Raw genomic sequence first — 20,285 nt, 5'->3', positions numbered from 1 at the left:
AAATATGAATTGATAGTTTCCTTACTTATTACGAAAAAAACATGTAAGGTGCCTCAATGACGTAAAATCAGTTTAATTGCCATGATAGTCACCTCAGATATTGATCAAACAAAGACACGTCTTTTCAGCTTTATGCAATTGGTAAGGGTTTTACCTTCTATTCGACTGCTTTTCCAATATTGTTACCATTTAGTACTCGAGAACGTTAAGGCGAGGCTCGAGAAATTTGTTATGAATATGCATATTTGCACTAATAAATATTCATATTTCCACGAGCGCACGCTCAGCATGATTCAACTGGATCGCGACCTGTATGTGGTGTGCGAGTATAGCCTTCGAGGCTTCACCTCACGTTGGCAAAAGACCCAAACGAGAGATTTTGAACGGCTATTTATGCCCACTAACTTCACCGTTTCGATCTTTATAGCATATCTGGAGCCAACGAAGACTTATACATATCAAAATGAACGCAGTTAGACGAAGGATATTGTGGCTACGCCATCATGGTTGCCGCCATCAACACATGTTGATCCCTGATGTGGTCCGCCACTTGTTTTCGCCATCATTCATAAAGGACAGACTGAGGTGTTTTTGCAACAACTGCTTGTCACTACTCACAACATGTACAAAAACCGTCAGAGACAAAAGCAAGGTTAAGTATTTATGACGCGATTGCTTAATGTGTGCCAAAATGGACGCGAATGCCTCGTTACTAGGATACAGTCACCTGTCTCTACCTATAAAGCATTGCATGTGGCCCCTGGATGGGCTTCCCCAGGGTTTGCATAGGGATTCCTTGGGCCGGCTAGAGTCCCAAATTACGAAAAGAAAACTAACAAATCCAGCCACTAAACATGTTATTTTTTTTAAATCGCTGATTTGAATATTATATTGACATGTTTGTCAATATAATGCTGACAAATCTTTATCCCAGAAAGCAAGTGCCGGCACAGTTTGACCCCAATTACACTCACTTTGGAGGTCGTCAAGGGTCAGCTGATATTTTGTGGCGAGTCATTAATACGGGGCCAAAATTTCTCGCAGTATAGGTCGCACTAGTGATGGAAAGTGGGGTCAACGCGGACAATGTGGTTGTTTACATGATCTGGGGGGGGGGGGGTCAACCGGCTGGATTCTGTGCTCAACTGACAATACCATTTTCGAACCAAAAATGACATTATTTAGTCAAATTAATAATTATTTCGGGGATTTAATCAACATAATACTATTTTGCAGAGTCGTTTTATATAAAATACATATAAAAGTTTGACTAATACGGAAGGATGTGTCGATTAAGCTAATAAAACCGAAACGCACTTGTCGATAGAGGGCGCCCTTGCGGGAGCCGTGCCTTAACATACTCGAGTATATAATGCACTGTGAAAATTTGTAAAATGCCATTTTGGCTTGTAGATTTTTGGTTAAATTATCGCTTAGCAAGAACTTCTGTTCGTATTGCTTGACTACAAAAGCGAAGCCACAATATATCTTGCAGAGTTATAATAGAAATACACAGAAGCAGCAAGATGATACATGACAAGGTAACTCACAAAACTTCCAAAAAGAGATTACATATAGGTCAAAACGTGATAAGAGTGATTACAATAATTCATTTCGTTATGTTTACACTAAATAAGTCATTTCTATAAAAATAGCTGTGACAGAAGTGACAGAAAAAAAGCTGATAATTTGCATCAACCTACCACATTCAATAAGAACAAACTTCATTGTTTTTTCGAAGAATCAGATTTTAATAATTGTTAACTTGAGCGATTAAGGGATTTTTTTTATTTCCTTCAGTATTTCATTCAGTAATTCGAGATTTGACTCTGATAGTGATCCATTCTTCTGCAGACAAACAAATATATCGGCAGCATCTTCAATCTTCTCTGACTCCCGAACTGAAATTTGTTTACCCTCTAATAGTGTCTTCATTCGCTTTACGTCATCCTGATTAAGGTTTTCGGAAAGTTTCTGGAAGAGCACACGTAATGAGTTCAACTCTAAAATGGAGTAAGAAAGATTAAAGATATGAGTGAGCGTTTCCTTAACAATATTTAAATACACACTCGCATGTTCTATAAATATTTTGCTTGGTTGCTCTCCTACAGTATTCAAGATAAGTAAATGACAAAACCATGTCTTGCCTTTCAACATTCTGAATAATGAGTTCAGTAACTTATTTATGATTCAAAATTGTCTAACCACCGAAACTTAGTGAAAATGCATATTGTTATGAAATGCTAATGTGATACGTGATCGATATAGTGCTTCAGTTCGGCTTCACTTCGTCACTTGTCGGCCGTGAGTGACGGGTTTCCTTACCTGCTTGACAGGGGGATTGTGGCCAATCAGAAGTGCGTTAGGAGTCACGTGATTCGTGGATGTTAGCACGTTTTTGGGAGAGAAGAGATTTACATGGCGTTGTGTTGAACATTGCTGACGCTCAGCTCTGTCGAGTTTTAGTTAATTTCACCCCTTCCTTGCTGTGGTAGCCAGTCCGGAGTTCAGCGATCACAAGATCCTTATGTTATTTAGATTAGGATGCTGTTGTAGTCGCTATTTTTACCCGGGACGTTTATCTGGGTCTTTACCCGCTGCTGTAGCCAGAGAGGACATTGAAAACAACATGTGTGGAACAGTTGCGGGATTTCCCTTGGTTGGATCGAAGCCATGTTACCAGATATTGACCCGATCCCGAGCAGAGTCCCGTCCACCACATTGGTGGCAGTGGTGGGATCATCGTCGTTTATCTGCTACAGCTAGAGATCTCGAGACTTTCAAGTTGCCGTCGAACATTCGAGAACGGGCACATTTAAAGGTTTGGTCGGATGATCCTACAGTTTGGGCACAGTACTCCTCACTGGGTTTGAATTTATTCAAACCAGTGCTGATCATTTGGCTTTTGTGGCTTTTGATCTATTTATTTTTCTGTGCGTTTGAATGCTTTATAGTTTGAAGTGTGCGGTCGTCAGGCTGGACCTTTTTGCGCCAAAGGATAGCGTGAATTACACATAAGCTTACATTGTTGGTGTTTTAATAAAACATTAGTCTTGTACACAATGACTACGCCTATTAGGGATATGATGTTATCGCAGTCTGAAGACAAGGAAGTTGTTTTTAACATTAAATTCGACAGTGTGATCGATAACATGTCTGAGCAAACAGACAATTCTACTATCTTAAATTCTACTGTTAGTTCTGATCAGGTTTTGAATACTCCGCCAGTGTATATGCGTAGAAAAAGTGTCTTTTGAGGCACGGGATGGGGTCAGAATGTGTCGGCAAGTGTGATAGGTGAAAGTAAGAATGATTTAAAAATGAGTAGACGGTTAGATCCATGGAAAGATCGGTTTGTGATATTGCAAATGAAGTGCAGAAATTCAAAGGGGTAACTGATCAGCTTCAACAACTGACGTAGACGTTTGTTGGGTTTGGTTCAATGTCACAGCATAGTACACATATTAGGCCGATTGGGGAGGACAGCGCCCTCACACCCTCACACCGCCAATCAGTGGCAACGCCAATAGTTATGACAGGAAGTGCTTTGGGTGGACCTTCTCATGTTGGGCCTGGTGAATTGAATAGTAGAGGGTTGGCTTTCAATAAACAAACAGAGGTTGGTTCTGTTACAGCTACAACAGAACAATTAGGGTATGCGAGGTCGGTTAGTTCTCAGGGAATGAATCGGTTGCCATCGGCAACACATCCAATATTTTCATCAGTATCTGCGAGCACTATGGTAACAACGGTCTCTTGTCCTACCCCTATCGTTACAACTGATGTGGGTTCAGCTGCCCTTAACATGTCACAATCAAGACCAAATTACACGGCTTTGAACGTATCAAATACGGGTACAGGGAAATTTAATTTTATGAAGCCAGAAACCTATGATGGTAGTGTTGATTTCTGTGAGTTCCAAACTCACTTTGACATTTGTGCAGATCTCAATGCTTGGTCGCCAGAACTGAAATATAATGTTCTTATGTCTCATCTTTGAGACAGGGCTTTACGTGTCGTTACTCACGGTTGTGGCAATGTGAAAACTTACAAAGAACTCTGTCCAATTCTCAGTCAGCGGTTTGGCAGCACACACAAATGCAAGATGTATACAGGCTTTCAGCAAAGACAATTGTACGTGGTAAGAACCAACCTTTGCGCAGGTTTGCACAACAGGTCCGTGAAATCATAATAAAAGCCTACCCTAGTATGACAGGCTCAAGTTTTGAAAGATTGTGTATTGAAACATTTTTCGAAGCAATTCCCGATATGTCTTTGCAGAGAAAGATTCATGAAGCTGGTGGTTTGCCCAATGCTACATTAGAAAGTGTCCTCAAGGCTGCCTTGTTAGAGGAAATTTTCAGGTTTTACAGAGGCATTGTAGATCAAAGGGTAAAGTGTCACAGGCAACTGATGATGATAAAGGTCAGTCTACTGAAAAACAAAATGATGCACAGGAGATGTTTTCAAGGTCATGAAACGACTAGACAAGTTAGAAATGGTAAATCTAGGAAGGAGGCAAAAGTTGAGAGAAAAGAAAAGCTCTGCTGGGTTTGTAATAGCCCTGATCATTTGAAAAAGGACTGTCCGGATTTTCACTCTAAACGAAAAGAAAGACTATGAATAAGCAGTTAAACACAAGCGGGCTGTTTGGGCTGACCGACGAACAGTCCCAGTGAGTCAGCCTGGAAATATAGACTCCCAGGCAGGTCGAAGTTCAATAACAAGGGCAAAGATCAATTTGTTAGCATACTTTTATGGCAAATGACAAAGGCAATGGTTTTGCAAGACCCATACCTTGTAATTCTGAAACTAGTGATATGAATAAAATTAAACAAGATGGTAACAATAGTTGGGATTCTGTCAGCAGTATGATGCTTGATGTGAAATTTCAAGGTGTGTCAGAGAAAATGCTTGTTGACACTGGGTGCACACATACATTAATATCACTTGACTTTTACAACACTATCCCAGACAATGTGCATCCCGCTTCGTCTGAAACGGGTCATCATTTGGTCCAGGCAGATGGATCTCAACTTGATATAGCAGGCGGTATTACAATGCAAATTGAAATTGGTTCCAGAAAAATTGAGACTTCTGTTCTTGTTCGGAATGATCTTAACCGGTCAGCAGGTATTCTTGGTATGGATGTATTGAGTCAGTTTGGCTGTAAACTAAGTTTGCAGACCGGTGCAGTGATTGTTGGTAATAAAGTTTTAAAGACAACCCTGAAAGTTTGAAACCATTCCGTTGTAGGCTACAGGCTGTCTCTCATGAAATTATTCCGGCAGGACATGAGTCAATTATTCCAGCTACAAAGACAAACCCAAGAAAAGGTCAATTGGCCATGAAATTTTCAAGGGTCAAGAGTCACGAACATCTCATTGTGAGCAAACTGCAGCAAGTACTCTACCCTTGTCTGAGTTAATCGCTACAGTGGAGCCTAGCAGCACTGGTGATGCCAGGTCAAAGGTTATTACCTGTTAGAGTCATAAATTTAGGGACAAAGGACATAGAAGTCAAGCGAGGTAACTAGAAAGATCAGTGGATTGTAATGTCAGTACACAAGTTGATGGTTCTGCAATTCTTTCTGATAGAGCGCCGCCCTCTTGTGGTAGCGCTGGTGCAGGGGGTAGTGACGTTATGTCTAATTCTATGGATGTTGAGAGGTTGCCATCACATTTAATAGATTTGTACAAGCGCAGTGTATAACATCTTGAGTCAGATAAAAAAGGAACAGGTACGAAGACAGTTGATCAATAATTCTGATATGTTTAGTAAAAATGAGCATGACTTATGGTTGACAGATGTGGTTGAGCATAGCAATGATACACAGCAAACTGCCCCAATCAAAATGTGGCACCGTATCGTGCACCATTTTGGAAAAAGACAGAGATTAACAGACAAGTTCAATCATTGATAGACAAAGGCATGTTGGTTGAGTCAACATCACTTGAAGTTCACCATGTCTCTTGGTAGGCAAAAAGGTTGGAACTCAGAGGTTTGTTGTGAACTATAGGCGTCTGAATGCAGTCACTATTCAAAATTCACAACCTATTCCTATGATACAAGATAATTTAGAAGCAATGTATGGAGCTTGTTGGTTTTCTATTTTAGATTTGAATATGGGATTTCATCAGTTTAAACTTGACTAAGATAGTAGGGAAAAGTCTGCGAGAGTAATTTCCTCGGGCAAACTGTTAGAATGGACTACAATGCCCATGGGTTGATGTGGTGCGCCTGGTACTTTTGAAAGATTGATGGAAAAGGTTTTTCAAGGATTGCGGTGGGAAATTTTATACCTGTATTTGGATGACATCATCGTGTTTGGTGAATGCTTTGAGCAGTAATTGGAATGGTTGCAAATTGTTTTCAACAAATTGCGTTCGGCTGGATTGAAGTTAAAGGCTCAGACATGTACTTTGTTTGCAGTGCAGGTAGAATTCCTAGGGCATATTGTGACAGAAAAGGGTGTGTCAACTGATCCAAAGAAAATTGAAACACTAAAGAATTGGCCCATGCCTACATCATTGTCCGAGGTACGAAGTTTCTGTGGGCTTGCTTCTTACTATAGGAAATTTATACTGTATTTTGCAGGAATAGCAAGACCATTTAAGAACTTGATGAAGAAAAATGTAATCTTTGTGTGGACTGATAATGCCAGCAAGCCTTTGACAAATTGAAAGAACTACTGACATCTCACCCTGTGTTGGCCTTCCCGTCTGAGAATGGGGAATTCATTTAGATACAGACGCTCACAGTCCTCAATCGGTGCTTGTCTTCGCCAAATTCAGGATGGTGTGGAGCGTCCATTTAGTTTTGCAGATCGTTTATTGAGTCCACAGAACGGATTTATTTGGTACATGGAAAGAATTGTTGGCAGTTGTGTATTTCACAAAGCATTTTAGACATTACTTGTTAGGGAGACCATTTACCATCAGGACAGATCATGCATCCCTAGTTTGGTTACTACGGTTTAAAAATCCTGAAGGTCAGCTAGCCCGTTGGCTAGAGTCATTAAGTCAGTTTGATTTCAAGATTGTCCATCGTCCGGGCAATAAGCATGCAAATGCTGATGCGTTGAGTAGAGTACCGTTCTGTCCATCAGCACTGTGGAAATTGTTCTATGCAAGTCATAGGTCAGGATGCTGAGAATAAGCAGTTTGGCTTACTGTTGGACCAAAAAATGGGTCAGTCACTGGTAATTGAAGGTTATGTTTCTGGTGATTATAGGTCTTTTGATGGAGCAAAAGATCCATTCCTTAAGGGAGTGGGAACTCGGAAAAGTCAGGTTAATGACGAGTTTGAGGTCATGGGACGCCTCGTCCAAAAAGTTTTGTGCACAAGTCATCCACTCAGGTAAATCATCTTGACGATGAGGAAATGTGCAGTGATGCCATGTTCAAGCATGACCCGTTGTGGTCACGGGAAGAATTATGGAAGCAACAAATGAGCGACCCGAACATTGGTTTTCTTATGCAATATGTTGAATTGGGAAAAGAAAAAACTGTTGTGGTCTGATGTATCATCCCGTTCGCCTGCATTGAAGTCATACTTGTCTGTGTATGAGCTCTTGCGTGTTCATGATGGCATTCTCTACAGGTTATTGGAATCACCAGACGGAAAATAGTCAGGTGGCAGATAGTGTTGCCACGGGTTTTTGTAGGACTGGTCCTACGGACTCTCCCTAATTGATTGTTTGAGGGCATAGTGGTAGAAGTCGTACCCTGAGTAAAATAAGTATCACTGGTTTGGCATGTCCGTAGATGTGCGTGCTCATGTGAATGTAACAAAACACAGAGGGTAAGAAGTATGCTCCCTTGGAGATTTATATTGTTGGTGCTCCGATGGAAGGGATAGTGATTGATGTGTTGGGACTTTCCCAGAATCAAGTTAAGGAAATAGGAAAATTCTTGTAGTTGGGGACTATTTCTCGAAATTGATGGAGGCATATGCTGTGAAGAATGAGGAAGCTTCTGCTGTTGCAAAGGTACTGTTGGACAACTTTTTGAGTCGGTTTGTTATGCCACTAGAGTGTCATAGCGACTGGGGTAGAATTTCGTGTCAAATGTATTCCAGGAGGTGTGCCAACTACTGGGGGTAAATAAAACTTACACCACCACTAGACACCTACAGTCCGATGGCTTGGTCGAGCATTTAACCAGTGTATGGTTAGTTATATTCGTACATACATTGGTCCACCAGAAAATAGTCAGAATGGTATAAAGAATTAGAGTCTTGTAACCTTTGCGTACCGTAGCAGTCCACATCCTTCCACAGGGGAAACTCCCAATATGCTGATGCTAGGTAGGGATTAGGGATTTGATATATCCACTGGATATAGCAGTTGCATCTGAGCAACCAGATAGGTCAAAAGAGACATATTATGCCACCGATTTAAGGAAAAGACTGCATGAGGCTCATGAACATGCCAGGGCTAATTTACAAACTACAGCTCAGAGGCAGCAAAGTCGATACAATCGTTTTGCCGCAAAGCAGGGTTTGATGTGGGAAGCTTTGTGTGGTTGAAGGATGAAAGGAAGAGAAAGGGCTATTCTCCAAAGCTTCAGTTGTCATATGATGGTCCATACTTGGTTATCAGTAAATTGACTGATGTTGTTTAACACATGCAGAGAAGCCCACGAGCTAAGCCTAAGATTGTACATTACGAGAAATTAAAGGCTTATCTGGGGAAAGATATCACTTCATGGTTAGACCTGGTGAAATTGTCATTTTGCAAGTCAAAACCGATGGTTGATCCAGCTCCAGTGGTAGTTTGGAGAAAGTGAAACTCATGTTAATCCTGTGGTAGAGAGCCAGAAAACCACAGAGCAGACTAGGTATCCAAGACGACAGAAAAAGTCACCTAAGTACTATGGATACAGTGCAAAGTTGTTGAATGTCTTGAGATGAGAATTTAGAAGTTTTATAGGAATTCTTTGTGTTTCAGAGTTCTATGAATTCACGAAATTAGTGTTAAGTAAAAAAAATGATGAGGGCCCATTTTAAAGTTTTTGACATCAGTCTTAGTGTCTTTGAGATTTTGACTGACTGTGTAAACATTTTTGGTGTGGTAGTTCACTGAGATTTTTACACGATACAGTTGGTCTGAGAAAAGTAAATGCAATTTAATGTTCTTTCGAGTTATTCTTGCTGACTGTTTTCTGGTGTTGCAGTGTCTCTCAAGTTTTTGTAGGTAGTATGATCTATGACAGGGCAGCAGTTGTTGGTTAGCTGCCTGGACAGACTGCAGACAAATGACAAAGTGTGCATTTTGCACATGGCAGCGGTTTTTAGTTGTGTTACTACGACAATGGTTTCTGTTGTTGACAGACGATAGGTACCTTGCGGATATCGGAAGTCTTTCCCTGATTTGCAGGACTTTGGGATGGCTATCCTCTTTTCTTCTAGTTTTTGCTGTATTTTTGTTATTCCTTATTCTTAAGGGATTTCGAATGCTATGGTCGGGGGAGATGTTATGAAAATGCTAATGTGATACGTGATCGGTATATTGCTGCAGTTCGGCTTCACTTCGTCACTTCAGCCGTGAGTGACGGGTTTCCTTACCTGCTTGACCGGGGGGACTGTGGACAATCAGAAGTGCGTTAGGAGTCACGTGGTTTGTGGATGTTAGCACGTTTTTGGGAGAGAAGACATTTACATGGTGTTGTGTTAAACATTGTTGACGGTCAGCTCTGTCGAGTTTTAGTTAATTTCACCCCTTCCTTGCTGTGGTAGCTAGTCCAGAGTTCAGCGATCACAAAATCCTTATGTTATTTAGATTAGGACGCTGTTGTAGTCGCTATTTTTACCCGGGACGTTTATCTGGGTCTTTACCCGCTGCTGTAGCCAGAGAGGACATTGAAAACAACGTGTGTGTGGAACAGTTTGGGAGCAGGATTTTCCCTTGGTTGGATCGACGCCATGTTACCAGATATTGACCTGACCCTGAGAGCAGTCCCGTCCACCATAATATATATGTGCGTGTTGTTATATTAATGCATTTCATTTTGTTTTAAGCACTCCAGTTTTTATTTAAGCAGAATTTTTGACATTTTTATATAATAATTATTTATTTCATTTTTACATTGATGCAATTATCAGCTTGTTACAAGGTATTAGCAGTGTCTAATTTTTTGGCTACAAGTCCAACTCTAAACTAAGTAAGAAAGATAACACATACTACAATGTTTCAGAGCAGTCTCGCGTGTACTGGTAAACGTTCGTTTTGTTGCAACTTAAACAACAGATCCTGAATCATTAGTGCTGAACATTATTTGAGAGTCTTTGAATTTTACAACAGCCAAAACTTACTTGAGTCCGATTGTTCGGGGGTTGCAGTGCAAATCCACTCTGGTTTTGGTTCAAGCGTAAAATCCGAAACGATATAAACTTATTAGACATTTGACCCTGCCTTCTTATTTGAAGTTCTAAGTGCTTGTTCCATATATTTGAATATAACTACAATGCTATAATCTAAAAAGGCTTTAGAAATATGCAAAATAAGAATGCATATTTTTGCCATATATAAGATACAAATCAAGGCCTATGGGAAAGTTGTAAGGGTAACATACTATCCATTGAAAGACAGCTGGAGACCGGTTGGTAAGTCTAACATTGAGACTCACTGTCGTGCGGTGGTGAGTTTCAGACTGTAGCAAGGTATTATGCTCCTGGGTAAGACACTTCACTGTTTATTTAATCCGCTTCGCTTAGTGAGGACCCCCTTCCTGTAATGTGGGGCTCGCGTGATAGATTTAATTTATCAAAAAAACATATAATGTATGTGTGTTGTTATCTTTATGTACTTATAATGCAAATGTTTTTATCCATGTAAATATACAGTGAACGTGCAGGATTGTCTGGAATTTCTGTAATATCTCTTCAGTCCATGTATCAGAGCAGTAGTTTTACCATTTCTTACATCTAACATTAATTCCCCATTGACATTGAGGTAAATAATTGCCTGTTGCGAGGTATAAGCAGCGGGAAACGTTTTTTTGCTATATTGTGTTTGTCCAATCACTGACTGTGCTTTTTGAAATTTATACAGTCAAACCTGTGTATAGTGGTCACCCAGGGGACCAGAGAAAAGTGGCCACTATAGAGAGGTGGCCTTTATATAGAGGGTGGGCGTGTCTGCATATATTTTGAAGGGGCGGGGCAGTTTGAAAGTAGAAGCAAGAGGCTGCTCAAAGAGCATTAAAATACCATACACAAGCAAAGTGAATCACTTCAAAATATTACTTTATTTCATTTAATAAATACTGTATGCAATTCTTGTAAGTTCATAGTATGAAACAATGTTTAAAAATTCTGTAAAAAAACTGATTAATTTAATATCGCAATGTTTATGTGCTCTACAAAGCACAATGTTCAAATATACTGCAAAAAATAGAGTGAAACTAAAATACATTGTATACAACACAAAGTAAAATCATAAAAAAGTTACTCTCTCTTAACTTCAGTCCAACAGGTTCACATGGCTTTACTTATAATGTTCAAACCCTAACAGGTTTGAAAAAGTCCAAAACAGAAGTCTGTTTTGCAGATGAAACCTCAGTATACTTCTTCCCAAGGGCATCTTCAATATCAGTGACAGCACCCAGCATATCAGCTAATCCCTGCCTCAAAACAAAGTCTTTCAGGTCTGCTACTGACTGCATGGCCTGGCTGAAGTTCTGGATGGCTGCTGCTTTTTCTTCTGATGGTTGGGTGTTTTCATCGTCACTCTCTTCTGCTGCCTCATCTTCCTCAATCTGCTCCAAGATGTCACCTGCAGGCTGCTCCCAGTCCCATTCATCTGTTCTGCAGGTTGCCACCTCTTGCTCGATGTCAATGATGTCCTGCAGACTGCAACCAAACAATTCCTCAGCTAGCTGGCCCAGGTGTACCTCATCCATGGACTCATCTTCAGTTTCAACCACATCATCTGAAAAATAAAATTTAAAAACATTTATTAATCGATGAGGAATGAAAAAAAATAAGAAGCAGTGAGAGTCAAAGAAGGGCCTAAACAGAAAGGATTTAAAAAGTGTATTATTTTTTTTAAAAAAGTAGAGTATAAAACAAGGCTTAAAGAAATAAAAATGGGGAGAGAAATAAAGACAGGAAGCAATACCAAAAGAGGGTGAGAAAAGGAAGAATGGATGCTTACAAGCAGTAAATTATGAGGTTACATTACATTTATCAAATCAGAAATAAAGAGAGAAAGACAGACAGACTTTTACAGACAGACAGAAAGAAAATTCAGGCTTCTGTGAAATAAACAGAACTTACCATCAATATCTGCCTGACTTGTAAATCCACATGTACGAAAACACTTCTGAACAGTGACAGGGTCAACATCTCTCCAGGACTGGCTGATCCACATGATGGTATCAAGAACGTTGATCTCTTTCAGGAAGTCACTGCCACTCTTCACCTTGTCTTCATCCATACGGCGTATGATGTGTCGGAGCTGGCGTTTTCGGTACTTCAGCTTGGTTGCTTGAATAATTCCCTGGTCCATTGGCTGTGATTTCGATGTTGTGTTTGCCGGTAGAAACACTAACTTCACATTGTTCAGCTTTATTGTTGGATGTGATGGTGCGTTGTCGATGAACAGCAGCACGTTTCTTCTTTGACGTCGCATCTTACGGTCGAATTTGCGGACCCAGTCTTCAAAGATCTGAGAGTTCATCCATGCTTTCCGGTTAGCATGATAGTCGACAGGTAAAGTTTTTGGGTCGATGTTCTTGAAACACCTCGGCTTCTGCGACTTGCCTATCACTAGTGGCTGTTCTTTATCGCCTACCATGTTGGCACACAGGGCAACAGTCAGTCTCTCTTTGGATTTCTTTCCGCCTCTGCATTCTTCGCCCTTCACAAATAAAGTTTTATTCGCCGTTGACCTGAAGAAAAGCCCCGTTTCGTCCATATTGAAAACATCCCTCGGCTCGTACCCTTCGAGTAGTGACGGTAATTTCTTCTTCCAGTCGGCGACGATACCGTTGTCGACATCCCCACTTTCGCCGGACATTACGCTGAAACCAATGTTGTGACGCCGCCGGAAACTGTCGAGCCAGCCGTTCGAAGCTTTGAAGTCATCGACGCTCAAGTCCTTCGCAAATGACAGGGCACGCTCTTGCAGTAGAGGGCCGCTGACAGGGATTTTTCTGGCTACGGCATCTTTAAACCACTCCCAGGTCAGCGCGTTGATCTCTTCATTTCCAGTCTTTCGGATCTTCCTCTTTCGTTCTCCGGGGGCGTTGCTTTCGAAGTCTTCTAAGACTTCAGCTTTACGTTTCAGAATTGACTGTATCTGCGTACGCCCAACACCATACCTCTCAGCCAGCTTGCGTGACCCCATTGAACCGCCACTCGCTTCGTAGAGCTGGATCAGTTCAACCTTCTGGTTCAGCGTCAGAGTCTTCCTCACGTTCTTCGCCATAATTTCGCTCGTAGATAGCAGTTGTTGATCGAGTTGATACGATGTGGTAGAGTCGATGCAAAAGCATAGAATGGTACAGGTTCTGAGCGAACGCTCTGTTTAAAAGCACATGGGCCGCCATTGATGTTTTGTTCTGAGACGTGAGAACGATGCATAAACCTTTGACCTTCGACCCGCCATTAGATTTTGTGTTTTCGGCCCGTTTTTTGTTCATTGTTTCTCAATTTCAATTTCTAAAATTGTTAAACGTTTATTCATATCATAATCACATATCTCGCTGTTAGTGGTGGCCCTATTTGATCGTTTTGACACCCGGTTAATCCCGGGGGTCAAACTGGCCGCTGTGATAATGTGACGCCATCACAATGAGCGGGAATGATGTAGGCGGCGAGTTGTTTGTATCCTTTGTCGCAGCCGTGGCCAGTTATCGCTCCGACAGAACTGTGACCCGCCAAGGATTGATAACATTTGCAGCCTTTCATCTCACTTTTTGGCGGTCACTCGGTCCCTGTTTGATCTCATAGCCACACTAGCTGACCGCCGTTAATAATACATTATCGCTTGTCCGAAGTTGTCGATAGCTAATTCACTGTGACTAGGCTAATCATTGTTTTCACACCTTATCTCAATGCAACGGCAGTAACTACATGAAATGACTCCTGCAGGTTTGTCAACTCCGATCGTTCAGAAATAAAAAGGTGGCCGCTATACAAAGGATTTCTGAACAAATAGAGCGGACACAGGTGGCCGCTGACCGCGTTAGAGAGGTGGCCGCTCTGTTGAGGTTCATTCACACGTAAAACCCCACGGGACTGCTCCAAAGTGACCGCTATGAAGGGGTGGCCGCTCTGTAAGGGTGACCGCTAAGACAGGTTTGACTGTATATCATTTTTGATAACAGGTAGGTGTTGCGGGTGTAAACTTTGATGAATACAACTCGAAGATGTAAGACACAAATTTCACTAACCTCTGCCCTGTTGTGACCAGCTTTCATCCTATAAGAAGAAAAATAAATTCGTCGTACTTATACGAATTTGTCTATGAGGTGTTTCCTGTATCATCTGCGACACTCTTACAAATTTGTAATCCAAACCTTTGCACGTATTTTACAAAATAGGGATACATATTCTTAAATAACGACTAGCGGAAATGCAACTTTAGGGAGTCAACTACTCTTTGGTTGTTTGCTAACAGTATCGACTTACACATCAACATGCAGAAAATTACCATAGCAATATTGCTATTTTCTTGACAGTTCACAAAAATCATCTGAGATATCAATATGTTCTTTGAACTTTGAAGATAATTAGTGAAGGAAAATTTGATAAACTAAGTGAAAGGAACTAACAACGCTTCACTCTAATTTAGCTATATAACACTGTATTTTAAAGGCTGGGATTTTGCACAAATCTCTTTTTGCCAGCTGTAATGTATTTCTGCAATATGCATTGAAAATGGACGATTGGAAAACTGACCTTTTCGCCTTACATTTCAAATGTAATGTTTGTTACTAAAACAAATACAATTAAACAGGAAATGACATTATTTTCTTGACAGCTCACACAAATCATCTGAGCTATCAGTATGTTCTTTGAACTTTTGAAGATGATTAGTAAAGGAAAGAAAATGACAATGCTTTACTCTAATTTAGCTATATAACACTGTATTTTAAAGGCTTGGATTTTGCACAAATCTACTTTTGCCAGCTGTAATGTATTTCTGCAACATGCATTGAAAATGGACGATTGGAAAACTGACTATTTCGCCTTACATTTCAAATGTAATATTTGTTACTAAAACAAATATAATTAAACAGGAAATGACATTAACGAATGGCGCATTCCGTAAAATGGAAACTTACCTTTTCAATAGTAAAGACAAGTTCATGAGCTTTCCTTTCTTCTCCTTTCTTAAAGAAACATATCGACCCCGAGATGCTTTCATGGGACACACCTTTCACACGCTCTACAGCAATGTACCAATGATTATCTCCATGTAAACGATAGGTATACGTATTACCTTCGGTCACAAATCGCAGCTTCTCTGCGGTAACTTCGCTAAGTTTGTAGCAGATGTTCTCATTATGCTTCACTTTAATGCCACTGGTATACTGTACATCAGGACCCTTGTACCGTTTGTATTTAAAATCAGTTTTGACCAGTGTTTTGATTGATCTGGTTCCATCTATCAAACTACAGATGAACTTAGATGGCCAGTCTTGGTGCTGAAGGAGTAGTATCCTTATGGTTTTTTGCCCATCCTTCAAGTACTGCATTATCGTATTCAAGAAGAACTTAATTGGCCCATTCTTTTTACACATGGTCAACACATATCTGAGGAAAGGTAAAAATAAAAAGTATTACACATTAGAGAATGGGTCAGAAATAGTTTATTGTTATCAATACAATGTGAAACATAAGGTTCACAAGTTGAGAATTGCCTATGAAACTTTGATACATATTTGGATCATCATGTTCCAAGTATTTTATTTTTACCACGTCATCCAATGAGATATATTCTAACATTTAATAAGCAGTAAAACTTAACATACCCACTTAGATGACGGACTGTTATGTTTATCATACCATTTATCACCCGAAAGTTCACTTCATCCGTGATATCTTGCCATTCGCCATCACAATGGCCATCCCTAGCAATACGTAGTTCAACTTCAATGGCTTTATCGACGAATGTACAAGGTGGGCACGGTATGGTTAGAACAATATCTTTATCGAATGTTAAGCTTTTCTTATCAGCAGTTCGGTTGATGTAGACCATTGATGAGAATGATGTATTCTTAAATACATCGTTTGTCAAACAAAGGTCTTTGATCATTTCATATCCCAAACTGTGTACCTAAAGACAAAAATGTACAGATTAACTCCTATAAATTTTGGGTACTTTATTTTCTTTAAGCTTTACCTTACAAAGACAACTATGCCTGTGTTTGTACGAAAAACGTTTCAGAAGAACACGATTGGAACTAATTTGGGATGATTGGATTGTGAAGTAGGGCAGTTTTAACCTGCAAACGTAAGTACCACCTGTTTCTCTCTTTAAGTTACACAGTTGATTTTATTAGTAATTTGTAATATTGCAACATTCAGGTATATGGCACATAAAAGTTTTTAGAAATTTGAAATATATGAAGATCCAATTATCTCAAATTAGTTCCAATCGTGTTTAAGGCAAAAATATGAATAATTGGTGGAGTTTAACCTTGCTAATCAAGGTTATGTATACATACAACTAATAAATTAAGGGATAGCAGTTTCCATGCCTGCTGTCCAAGTAATTTCTTCATTTTGCTTTCAACGTAATTATTTGCAAAAGCACTTTGGTGGGATAAAAACAAAATCATTGTTTTTTTTTTGTTTCCGCAATTGACATGACCCGCATTTGAATTTTAAATATGACTCTAAACAAAATCGAAAATATTTGCAGTGCGTTCACGTCGAATTTACAAACACATTTCGTATTTTACAAACACAAGTCGTATTTAACTTCAATAAATTGTTACTTCCACATACAATAATAGTTACCTCCATTGTAATCGGGGTTTCTTCTTTAACAGCTCCCTCTGGAATTGTTATCGCAACTTTGCTATTCGTGTTAGATTTGAATGTGCCTCCGGCTTCGTTGATAACAAATTCATCTTGATAGGGCCTTGAAATTGCGACGAACATACACGTGTTGTTAGTAAGTTGCTTAATATCCACAACGATGTAACCGTTCTCCTAAAATAAAAAGTGACATTTAGAGTATGCCTTTCTCGCATTTGATTGGCACTGGTATCCCATATCTTCTACACGCTGGCACTTATTATCCTGGTGAAAATGGTGCACAGGTTGCCATTTGATGTGTTCAAATAATGATATTTTAGGACGAGGTATATAACGGCTAAATGTAGAAATGGCCAACTTTATTCAGTACAATACGATAGTCCTTCAAAATTACTGTACGGAGAAAATTAAAAGCAAACTAGAGATTACCTCACTTCACCACGTCGGATGATTACGACATAATTTTGCAGGTGCTTATTAAAGACCCAAATACTTTTTTTCACCATAAGGTTGTCGTGCTGCCTTTTTGCTGAATATAATATAAGCAGCTGTCAAATATGTCTACATATTTGAATTCGAAATGGAACTTTCTAGAGCATTAGTTCATGTCAGTTTTTCATACTTTGCTTTCTCAGAAGAAATCATAGCAGAGCTATACTGGTAACGACAGCTTTAACAAACGCAGATGGAATTCAATTAAAATGGAAAATTATGATTCAGCACTACAAACTTTTGATGAACTAATGCTTGAACCTTTTAGCTAGCTTTCGCCCCATCTTCGTATGCCGTTCTTACAAGAAATTACTCTTTGGCGGCATTCACAACTATTTGTGCGTGCTTCTGAAGGAATTCAGGAGGGAATAAAAATAGAGGGTAGAAGAGGTGGGACTTGAAAAATTTGCACTTCGTTATAAGGGGACCTGAACATACGTGTGGTACCTTTCATTTTTTTACATTACCAGACTCATAGTTTGGCAGATAATTCAATGCAATGTAAAAGTGAATATCAATTTTATGTCATCCAGTAATTCTAATGTATGTTTTAATTTAACAAAATCTTGAATTTCTTAGTCATACTTGATTACTCTTATTTCAAAAGCATTAAAAATGTTAGGATTCTATAGAATTTCCATAAGGAAAACAACAAGTAGGCCTTGTAACGGAGCTAAAGCTGCATTAATAGGCCTTCATTAAAGCAGCAGTCTTATAGTATATTGACATTTTGATGTACATGAAATGCAACTGACAGTAATATAAGTGTAAATAACACACAATGTAAAACAAGAGATTGGAGCTAGTACAAAAAGCGAAAATACTGAAAAGTATCAAAATTTTGTGTTTGTAAAATTGATTATTTAAAGGTGTGTGGTCAGCATATTGTTACTATGTGTAATAGAAAAATAAGATTTCAATCGCAATTCCACCAGCCCTTCACCGTTATTTTTAAACGTGGCCTTATCTGTTAGTTATCGTTATCATCCCAAAGTCTGATTCATTTGTTATCCTATAGACAATAGACGGAGAAAATGTTTCTTTTAACACTTTGAGTGCCCAACGGTCGATCGACCGCCCAGCTATTGTTACGTATATTGCTACCCACCCAGTTGGTAACTTCCATTTTGGGAGATATATTTTTATAAAAAATACAAAAATGTCTTTGCAAAATTACAAAAATGGTAGTCATATCAAATCAGAAAATATGCTTACATTCTCTCCCAATTAATTGTCAGTGAAAATGGCTGTACAGCAGATTACAAATTAACAAACATTCGAATTCGAATGAAGTATGAAACAATTAAGTTTGACGTCCTCACAAGAGATACAGCCGGGTATTACAACCAGGGTAAGAGTTTTCTGTACGAACATGTGCAACACTTTAGAACGATCCTATTTAATGAAATGACACGGTTATAGATGAAAATGTTAATGTACCACGTCGTAGCATGACAGACATATTAATACTCCTCACTAGAGATCAGAACAAGTCAGAACTGAATAGCGAAATTTTCTTTAATCCATCAATTGAATGTGTTTCTATCACGATTGAGGGTATTGTGAATAAATATACGCACAGAAAATGATACCGTGACATTTTTGTTATGAAACACATCAGTAATTTGTGGAAGATAAGGATTGATGTGAAATAAATATTGATGAAGTCGATTATTTGAAGAACAAATTCTGTCTATTTATTGATCTGCGTAGCTTAGAAGATATTGAAGTTCATGGACATAGATTAAGGGTAATTAATACAAAGATGGAGTACAACCTGAAATTCGAAACAAGATACATCAGTTAAGGCCGGTGGAAACTCACACTATGACATAATATTTGCTCGGGTTTATGTTATCAGCGATGTTGAGAATTGTAGACTGAAGTCCATACTAAGTTAGTTAGCCCGATTTTTAATGAAATCGCCCTAGGCATCTCTGAGATGTCTATGTGAACAGACGCACGCATGCATGCATGCATAAACAGACAAACGCATGGATACACACATGCATGCAGGGACGCCTGAACATGAACAAACCTATAAGTCTCCTGGACGATGTCCGTGGGGACTAAAAACTATGCCACCATTTCAACAAACTTTACTTAGGTCACCCAGAAGAAAATACATACTAAGTTTCTGAACAGTCAGACGAGGGGTTGAGAGAAGATTTTTTTTACTAAAATCGGCAAAAATTGCATAAAAATTATTTCCAAAAATAGAAACGTGCAAATTTTAACAGAATTTTGCAACGCCTGACTAAAGTTACGTAATGGAACCTTCGTGCCAAGTTTCAACCAAATCTGGTCTGTAGTTAGAGAGTTTTAGCACTTTGATGGATTTGTGGGTTTTTACCTCATTTACATGGTTTTGATACTGACATGTTCATTCTAGTGAATTCACATCTCGATCCCCAAGTGCACCTGTACACCAAATATTAAGATTAATGGGTCTGCGGCATTTTGGCTTTTAATTACCCATCAAACTACCTACCAACCCACACACCACACACCACTACATGACTCGCTCAGGAAGAATTGTAAAACAACCAAACAAATTAAACCTGTGATATTCATGTTTTCAGTAGAAGATTCTTCTTTGTCTCAAGAACCTTCGCAGTGATGTATTGAAATGAACTTTTGTTAGTTGTGTTTGTTCAAGTTCAAAGTTACACATACTGTCTTAATGAGACATCAATTTGATTATTTTCAAAAAGTTGTAATTCTGTAATCGTCCACAGGGACAACTTCATCTTAAAAAGGAGTAGTTATATCGCCCTCTATGCCAAAGATTTTGGTTG

At 39.3% G+C, this 20,285-nt stretch overlaps 1 protein-coding gene across 1 annotated transcript; it reads right to left on the bottom strand.

Moving 5' to 3' along the window:
- Positions 1-1,758: 1,758 nt before the first annotated feature.
- LOC139125628 (uncharacterized) lies at positions 1,759-15,749 on the bottom strand. The gene is made up of 3 exons (XM_070691726.1): positions 15,294-15,749; positions 14,400-14,427; positions 1,759-2,003 (listed from the first exon to the last, which is right to left on the bottom strand). The coding sequence occupies exons 1-3, from the start codon at positions 15,705-15,707 to the stop codon at positions 1,774-1,776; spliced, it is 672 nt and encodes a 223-aa protein (XP_070547827.1). The 5' UTR covers positions 15,708-15,749; the 3' UTR covers positions 1,759-1,773.
- Positions 15,750-20,285: the final 4,536 nt, after the last annotated feature.

The sequence above is a fragment of the Ptychodera flava genome (genome assembly GCF_041260155.1).
Source record: "Ptychodera flava strain L36383 chromosome 3 unlocalized genomic scaffold, AS_Pfla_20210202 Scaffold_25__1_contigs__length_14229661_pilon, whole genome shotgun sequence".
Lineage (NCBI taxonomy): Eukaryota > Metazoa > Hemichordata > Enteropneusta > Ptychoderidae > Ptychodera > Ptychodera flava.
This window is presented reverse-complemented; position numbering and strand designations above follow the sequence as displayed.

What these genes read in the sequence shown, in the direction of transcription:
- LOC139125628 (XM_070691726.1), bottom strand. Translation starts at nt 15,707, where the DNA reads ATGCAGTACTTGAAGGATGGGCAAAAAACCATAAGGATACTACTCCTT. An exon ending in TTGTCTTTACTATTGAAAAG is followed by an intron (nt 14,428 to 15,293) that starts GTAAGTTTCCAT and finishes TTCTTCTTATAG; the next exon opens with GATGAAAGCTGGTCACAACA. An exon ending in CTGGTCACAACAGGGCAGAG is followed by an intron (nt 2,004 to 14,399) that starts GTTAGTGAAATT and finishes ACTCCATTTTAG; the next exon opens with AGTTGAACTCATTACGTGTG.